Source organism: Habropoda laboriosa, unplaced genomic scaffold (assembly GCF_001263275.1).
Source record: "Habropoda laboriosa isolate 0110345459 unplaced genomic scaffold, ASM126327v1 scaffold134, whole genome shotgun sequence".
NCBI classification, from domain to species: domain Eukaryota; kingdom Metazoa; phylum Arthropoda; class Insecta; order Hymenoptera; family Apidae; genus Habropoda; species Habropoda laboriosa.
The window spans coordinates 1,121,020-1,130,333 of record NW_017100266.1 but is presented as its reverse complement, the minus strand read 5'-3'; the positions used below and the strand labels follow the sequence as shown (position 1 = coordinate 1,130,333).

The 9,314-nt window shown below is 32.4% G+C and overlaps 2 protein-coding genes across 2 annotated transcripts; both read left to right on the top strand.

The window, feature by feature from the left end:
* Positions 1–1,772: 1,772 nt before the first annotated feature.
* On the top strand, positions 1,773–2,521 carry LOC108573342 (cytochrome c oxidase subunit 7C, mitochondrial). The gene is made up of 3 exons (XM_017935750.1): positions 1,773–1,994; positions 2,248–2,366; positions 2,440–2,521. The coding sequence occupies exons 1-2, from the start codon at positions 1,899–1,901 to the stop codon at positions 2,359–2,361; spliced, it is 210 nt and encodes a 69-aa protein (XP_017791239.1). The 5' UTR covers positions 1,773–1,898; the 3' UTR covers positions 2,362–2,366; positions 2,440–2,521.
* A 599-nt stretch (positions 2,522–3,120) lies between these two features.
* Positions 3,121–6,087, top strand: LOC108573298 (ethanolaminephosphotransferase 1-like). The gene is made up of 8 exons (XM_017935699.1): positions 3,121–3,766; positions 4,176–4,244; positions 4,321–4,513; positions 4,586–4,848; positions 4,935–5,092; positions 5,176–5,356; positions 5,429–5,605; positions 5,680–6,087. Exons 1-8 carry the CDS (start codon positions 3,695–3,697, stop codon positions 5,740–5,742), a joined length of 1,176 nt encoding a protein of 391 aa, XP_017791188.1. The 5' UTR covers positions 3,121–3,694; the 3' UTR covers positions 5,743–6,087.
* Positions 6,088–9,314: the final 3,227 nt, after the last annotated feature.

Below are 9,314 nucleotides of genomic sequence, written 5' to 3'. Positions count from 1 at the left end.
AACTGTTTTTTTTCCAAATAGAACACAGGTAATTAAAAAATTTGCGGATATTAATTGATTATCAATTATCAACCGAAAAATAGTTTCAGTATTTATTAAAAAATACATAAAACATTTTTATAACTTGCTGCTTTTACTGTTTTTTTATTACATAAAACATTGTACAGTTTTAATATCGTGTCAGAACATTACATTATGAAAACATTTGTTGATAAAAGAGGAATAAATGGCAAATAACATTGTATTACTTTCAAATTATAAATAAGAACTAAAATTATTATTTTATGTATTTATTTCATTGCTTACATTGAATTCATTCTATTACTCAATATTCCTTTCTTATTTCATAATGTAGTAATCATAGCATTAAACTATTTTACGGGAGATGGACATTTAAAAAGAATAGTAATAAAATCGATTATTTTGTTTCACAAATATTTGAAAAATTCTTAAAAAAGGCGGGAAAACGATCTCCCCCCTTTACATCAGTTCAACGGATAGAGCATAACTAGAGAAATACGCAATTAATGGTACCTTTAATCCTCATTTTCATTATAGATAATGTGAATCTAAAATTTTTACGAATAAAATGAAATTGTTATAAAAAATACTCCGTAGAAAATAAAAATACCCCATAAAATACTCCACAAAAAGAACGCCACCTATTATTGACAATTATTTCTAATTTTACATTATAGTATTCATCATATGTAACAAATACGTGTAAATATTTAGAGAATTATTAGGATTTAAATGTATTGGGTATACAGGGTGTCCCGTAACTCCTCGAACACCCGGAAATGGGCGGTTGCTGGGGTGACTTTGAACAACTTTTTCCTTTAGCAAAATGTTGTTTGAAGCTTCATTTTTGAATTATTAACGAAAAACACTGGCCAATCGGAGCGCGCGTAGAGCTTGCGCTCAGGGACACAGAACAAATGCGTACGCGTTAAAAACGACCTTCGCTATTTTCTTCACGATTCCGACTAATTGCAGTTTTTTCAAAAATTTATATAAATGTCGGAATGACGGCAAAAACCCATTTCTCTATGCCTTATAAAAATAGCGGTGCAAAGTCAAATTTTTTTGACAAAAATCAATAACCGAGAAGTCACGCGTCCGCGTCGTTCACGATAGCGCGCGGGTGAATCTCCATTCGCTCGTCCCTGAGCGCGGGCTCTACGCGCGCTCTGATTGGCCAGTGGTTTTCGTTAATAATTTAAAAATGAAGCTTCAAACAACATTTTGGTAAAGGAAGAAGTTGTTCAAAGTCACCTCAGGAACCCCCCATTTCCGGGTGTTCGAGGAGTTACGGGACACCCTGTATATATCTTTATATGCAAATTTAATAAAAGGATTTTTTACATTTGTCGGTTTTACCATCTTGGATGGTTGAATTGTATATAATTCCTAAACTCACCGTTCTATATTGCAGAGGGCATAACAAAAACTCTAATTTTCTACATGATCGGTATTTTAAAACGTTGGACACAAAAATACAGTAGGTGCAAGGTCCATCCTATACTTCGTCTGTGCTTAGACACAAACTATACAGTTTGCCTACGGAGTATGAAAAAGTATGTTTGCTTGCTTTACGTTAAAATTTCTTATTAGTAAGTTTTTTATCCTATGTTACAATAGATACGAGCTATATTTAAATATAAAGTAAAATTATAATTAAGGAGGGTGGATTCACATGAACATCGGAGAGTATGTACCTCATGGCTGATTCATATGAATCGCGGGGCGGAGACGTCACTCTATCTGTGATATTATATGGGTGAATTATATTGAACATAAGTAAGTATACATTTATGTAAGTGAATCGCAGCGATTCAGCGCCATTTTGCGTAACAACTAGAGAGGAACGTCCGACGAAGCAACTAAGAACTGAAGAAATGTCGGCTTTAAAAACTGTTTTCCAAGGATTTACAAGATCTTTCATGACCACCGCTTCGCGGAAAAGTCATGGACCAGAAGGTTTTCCCGGTGCTGTGAGTCAAAGATAATTTTTTATTGCGTAATGCTCGTTGAAGTATTGTTTCAATATTTAACTCTGGGTTTTTGTTAAAGTCAAAATAAATGTCTGAGGTGGTAAATTAAATCTGGATTCATTGATCAAATTGATATTAGAAACGTTTAATGTTCACATTTTTTTCATTTTTCTGTGAAAAGACATTCGGAAACTTCAACACACTAATATATTATGGTTTGAACTAAATCAGACACTGAAATGCGCTTTTGCAGAACCTTCCCCTCCCAATTGGAAACAGATACGTGGTAACAGCAATTTTCATTGCTTTCTTTGGAAGTGGATTGTCTGTACCTTACCTCATTCTTCGTCATCAATTGCTGAAATGAAGTGTGTAAGTTCCAGTAATTTAGTTTTTATTATGTCCAATTTTGATTTCTGTATTTATTGCAGTTATTATCTTTCAGATGTTACAATATTAATATTAGCACATTATTCTACAATTGTTGCACAGAATGTAACATGTAATATAGGTATTTATAATAAAACCATGTTAAACTAAGTGTAATAAATATTATTTACTATTTCTATTAGTGATATAAGATTCTATCGAATATGTGCAGTCAAATTGTACATTTAAAATTTTTCAGTGTATTACACTTTCATTCAGGAAGTACTACAAACGTATATAAAAAATTTTTTTATACATTTCAATTATGTAATTTGTAAAAAATTTGACAAATTTTCGATTTCTTTTAACGTATACATTTCGAATTGTTTTGCTGCCATGTTTGTCAACCTATACGGAATTCCCACACGGCGTTAAAAAAAAACACATTTAACGTAATAGTGAAGTTGCGTTAGTTTCTACGTAATTTCATTAATGCGACTTCAATGCGAATTCCATTATACATCACAACAATAACAACGTAGTAAAAGTATAGAAGTTCTGCGTTTATCAAACGCGAAAAAGAGCAAATATATACCATGTATTCGACATCCTTTTCTAACCTTCATTAATCCACATGTCACAGATAAGCGATTTTGTTATAATAATGAACGAGAATGATTTTTTTGCAAGCAATCTCAGTGTTTCACTCACTACATAAAAGGGAAACCGATCATCCACGTTTATGTAACCTGTTCAATTGTAATTCAATTATTTCGATAATTTCGCGTACAATTACACTCAATAAAAATTCATTCAATACATCAATCCGTATCCAGGCACAGTTCAACTCTGACCTACATAAACACGTTACTTTTGGCTATTATCTAGCAAAATCTTATTATCTCTCAAGGACACACCTACAAGCGAGCGAATTTAAGAATAAACGTGCTATCAATACGCCGTTTCATAGGCGTGATTTGTGTTTCTCCACCTTTTTAATTCCCCTCGCGGTTACATTACGGAATCGACCATATCGTGTTCCGCTGACGTGACAACCAACCTTAAAATTCCACTCGCGTAGCCGTTTCATGGTGCTGTCGTTTATATAGCTCGGTATCACCATGAATTGACGTTCGACCGGACCACTCCACAAGGAGCACGTGCTTCTGAAAGTAAAACGAAATACTTCATGTGCATACTTCTAACCTAGACGCGTACTCGTGCCACGAACAACGTGTCCTCGATGAAGTGAAACGGTGTTGATCGATTTTGAAGCGGGATCGAAGCACGTCCTCCTCTAGCGTAGTGGTTAGACGCATTTTCCGCACACCATGTATCAAAAGTTGAGCTTCGAGGTCGAGTACCTCACCGAACAACACCTTACCGGCTTCGAGAACTATAAAGTGAGTTTTCTGATTGAATTCTGATTTCCTTTCACTTAGAAAATCCTTGGATTATATTTTATGTTGAGTGGATGAATAATTATGAAAAGATTTTTATAAAATATTCATTAAATTGGCATGTGAATGCTTTCAGATTGATCTTGATGTATTTTTTTGCAAATTTTAAGTATTGTTGAAGAAATTTTGCACAAGTTGAGTATGAAGTTATCCTTGTTGATGAATAAGTTACTCAACTAGTAATTATTATTGCTATCATTTTTTCTACTAATTTTGATATGTAAATATTAATAAATGTACATGTAAAAAAGCCTTAAAATTCTTATTGAATAATATAATAAAAATAAAGATAAATTTTGAAGTTCAATGAATAATGCATGGCAATGAATTTACCATGGATTTATGTTTTCAGTATAGCTCAGTGGACACAAGTCCTCTCAGTGTATATATTATGCACCCATTTTGGAACAAAGTGGTTCAGGTATGTTTCTTATTAAAATTCTTCTAAAATTTTTTCTTTTACATTTCTTTTAGATAAATATGAAATTCTGTTTCAGTACTGTCCAAAGTGGGTTGCTCCAAATGTATTAACTTTCTCTGGATTTCTTTTCACAGTCTTGAATTTCACATTGTTTGCCTTTTATGATTATTATTTGTATGCATCTAGTGATGATAAACCACAGTATCCTCCAATACCACGATGGGTCTTTGCCTTGGGTGCATTCAATGTATTTATGGCATACACACTTGGTAATAGGACTTTAATATTACCTATTAGTTCACAAAAGCATTGTATTTGATACAGTGCTTCTTTTTTTGCAGATGGTATAGATGGTAAACAGGCGCGTCGTACCCAAACATCTGGTCCTTTAGGAGAGTTATTTGATCATGGATTAGATAGTTGGACAACAATGCTCATAAGTGTATGTATGTTTTCTGTTTTTGGCAGAACAGATCATAGTGTATCTCCACTGAGAATGTACTTCATTCTGTGGAATGTGTTTATCAATTTCTATTTGACCCATTGGGAAAAGTATAACACAGGGGTATTGTTCCTTCCTTGGGGATATGATGTATCTATGGTAGTAAGTAATCTACTCATTTCAAGTGAATTATTGATAACCACAATTTGTCATAATTTATGTAATAATTATTGTTTTCAATTTTTCAGGGTACTATTATTGTCTTTATTATAACGAGTATAGGTGGACACAGTGCTTGGAAATTTGTTCTACCTGGTGATATATCCATGGGAGTGATGTTTGAAATATTACTCTACGTCAGCGCGATTGTATTCAGTTTACCTGTGGTACTCTGGAACATATACAAGTCAGTACAATGAAATTGAACTGCTTTGTTCTCTCCATTACTAGTTTCTGCTTAACAAAAAGCAATTTTCGTTGAATTTTCAGATCGTATAGCGACAAGACTGGTAAAATGCGAACATTCTTAGATGCTGTTAGACCTCTACTACCTTTAGCAGTACTCTTTGCTATCTCAACAATTTGGGTAGTACATTCACCTAGCAATATTGTAGAGCAAGATCCCAGAATAATTTTCTTAACCATTGGAACCATTTTTTCTAATATATGTGTAAGATATTCAAACAAACAACTGATGTGAAGTAATTAAGTACTGAAAATTAACGGTATTTTAAATTTACAGTGCCGTTTGATTGTTTCACAAATGAGCAACACTACATGTGAACTACTATCGTGGGTATTACTACCCGTAGCAGTTGCAGCTGTCTTTTCCTTTATCTTGCCTAGCACAGATTTGGTATTTACGTATATTGTTGCCATCATAGTTTTATTAGCGCATATTCATTACGGAACTTGCGTGGTAAGATTCATTCCATTATATTTAACATATAAGTTTTTCATTCATCACTGTTCACGATAAATATTGTTTTTTAGGTTCGTCAGATGTGCCGTCACTTCCGTATTCACACGTTCCGTATTAAAGATCGTACCGACTGACTACTTGCTGACGATACATGTTAAAAATGAAGAAGTACGAAATAAGAAAAAGTCGGAGAAAGCTACGAACTAGTGAGTACAGAGCAGACAAACGGACGAAATTTTTGGAATACGATTGAAAGGTGGAGAAAATTTTTAGCTATGAATATTACGAATACTCGGCAGTAGATAATAATAGATTTCATTAAAGTATGCAATCATCGCTGATCACATATCCAAAATGAAGAGAGTACCTGTTTAGTAGCCTTATTTATTCATTCTCAAAAGCAAAATCGTTTGAATCGCACTTATTGCTGTGATATAGTCACAGAAATTCACCTGCAAGCTTATCTCGTACGTATGTATTCTAACTAACATAAGTTAGCATTGTTGGCTCTCTACGTTGCCTTTTTTGTGTTATGTTCGTAACTCTGACTATGCGTAGAGCATTTCACGCGTCGGACTCTTCATTTTTAACATGTATTGTCTGAGAAATAAGGTTAGGTATCACGCTTGTTCAGCTTTCTCGTTCAACGAAGAGCTTCTTCCTTTCGTAGAAATTTATTTGTAGAGTTGAATTTCTCGCGTTGCAAAGAATTTCAAAAGATTCGCGTAGAGATTTGTCTTTTTTTTTAAGCATCTGTGGAAGGAGGAAGCTTCCACTTGGTTGAGAAGTTTGAATAAGCTGGAGCAATAAACTTTGATATGGATAAAAAAGAGAGACGGAACGTTGGTGTACACTTGTAATAAGATATGTGCAAAAGATATTATTTATTTTGCGTAAGGATGCATGTATATGTTATTATATTTGATTGATCGGTTCCTTGAAAACGAAGAATCTTTGAGGTTAGTGCATGAAATGTGTTGTGTATCAATGGGGACAACGATTTCCGGTTGAATTGATATACTTTTAAAGTTAACCAAACTGATCGATCAAATAAATCGAGAGAAAAGAGAAATAATGATAGAATTTCCCGATTTTGTCGTGGAACAAATTGTTCTGTTCAAGAAACAGATGAATGTTTCATGATCTTTTTGTTTGCTTGTTTTAATTTTACGATAAACTCCAATTTAATATACTATATGTTGGATTCCAACGTGGGAAGTATCAGAAATAGCATTGTATAAGTGTTTTATTAATACAATTATACAACGAGTAATTTTCATTATATTGGTTACATTATCTCAAACGGTTCTTCCTGTTTATCTCGAACTGCTCAAATATCTTGAAAAATATGAATGATACTAAAAAAATGTCTCAGACAAAAATTGCATCATATCGAGAGTGACATACTCTTGAGTATTTGATCTTGCAATGACCCTGAAACATTCTGTGAAGATCATATTCAAATTTTTTAAATAGGAACCTGAACTTTTTATTACATATTTCTGTGGATGACATTGAGACCTTTCTAGACCTTTCTAGCAAACTCGTGACTTTCGCTCCATCTCCTATCGAGATATGAACTTTCAAATTCAACATACACCCCCGGGAGGTTGCTTGGCCGGACAATTTTTTGGAAACATTAGAAAACTGCGACTTTATGTTTCGACAATGCCATATCAATAGTAGCATTATGAAAGACATCTTTGCCTATCCTCGCGGTGTACATCGGGCAACACTAATGTCGGCGGCATGTCAAATTTCAAAGTTCATATCTCGATAGCGGATGGAGCACAAGAAACGAGTTTGTGGTGTTCTGGAAACATCTCAATGTTATCCAGAAGAACATATAATAAAAAATGCAGGTTCCCACTTAAAAATTTGAATATGATCTTCACAGGACGTTCCAGGGTCATCGTAAGAATAAATACACAGCAGTATAGTAAGTCCCCCTTGATATATAATTTTTTCGTATCATTCATATTTTTCGAGATATTTGAACGGTTTATGATAAATTGGACACACTGTAAAGGGTTTGTGAATTAACATTGATAATCTAAACTGTAAGTAGAAAACACCCTATATGTCAAATATCAAATAGCTTTTAAAAATTTCCCACGTTGTAAAAAAATAACAAATTAAGAATCTTCTTTTAGCGTTCCATAAATAACAACGTTCAAGTTCAAATGTCACTGTAGAATAAACTAATCAATTGAAAATATGCATTTTTGTAGATTTTCATTGATTCCATAATGTTAAAGTTTCATTGTTACTAGTCTATTTTACATTAATGATATACGTAATTTTAGAATACTAAATAAAAAAAAGATAACGTGCTACATTTTCTAATAAAAAAAAGAAGAGTGAATAATTAATTTTAAATCCTAAGTAGAATGTTCACAGTTGGTAACAGTTTTTTGTAAAATTTAGTATATGTACATACATACAACATAGTCTCGAGACAAGCGTAGGCGAACACATAGCAACTCCGAGATGCTAAATTTTTTAACAACCGAAATATTTGTGACATACTTGTGCAGATAATCGGAAAGAGCTATGTAACCTTATTCTAATTACAGCACCTTTATGTAATTTTACTCATTAGGCATATAAAGTTTCCTTTCCACGTGTAATTATATATTCGTTTGTAAGTTTGTATTGTTTCATTTATGATATATGTAATCGTACGTTATTCCCGAAACGTTTCTTTTTGCCAAAGATATTAAACAAAAAAAGAAAATTGTATATAAACTGTATTTTGTTTATCCCAAAAAACTGTACAATTTATTTACTTATTTGTAATGTAAAGCTGGTACAATAAAAAAGAGCACAAAAGACAATTTTGACTCTGCATTATGTATTCTTAACTATCAACCTCTATGATATTGAAAACAAGGGAGCAACTTTTATCTACTTAAAAATGATGTCTCATGTACTTTGAAAATTGCAATGAATTTATTTAAACTCATCATATTTTTCATATGTAAACCACAATATGTACATGCATAGTAAAAATGAATAATGGTCTATGAAAATTTACGGGAGTGTATATATTCTGCTTTCAATCTTTCTCTGTCTTCAGGTAATGGTACGTGGGGTGTTATATTATTAAATATTCGTAAAGATATCACTTTTCCCTAAAATATCACCAAATTTATAAGTTACTTTTCACAATGCAACAATTATGTATAGTATATTCAATATCTAGAATTACCCAAAATTTTTTACAAATTCTGTAGTTTTCGAAATGTGCTTCGCATACATCGTAATTATATTTATTCATTTCTAAACACTTTAAACTTATGTTATATTCCTGAAACAAAAATTATATAAAATCTTAATAAAAATGTGAGCGATAAAGTATATTTATTTTACAATTTTTAAGGTTACGTTGTATTTATAAAACGAAAGGTGACATAATCTTAAAAAACCAGTTATTAAATCATAATACCTTAAAGCAAGGGTTGTATAATTCTTGATCACGTTTAAGTTTTTTCTTCAGATCGGATGCTTTTGTATTATTATTGTTCGAAACAGTCATTGTTTCTTTCTGATTTTTGAATTCAATTTTGCGGTCACTAAACATCGAGAGGAGAGATTCTGGCAAGTGGTGTCACCAAACATAAATCGAAAGTGTTTAATTGTAGAATTCAAATTTTAAATTTAAATATAAATGTCAATTTTTCTTTATATATACAGAGTATATAGA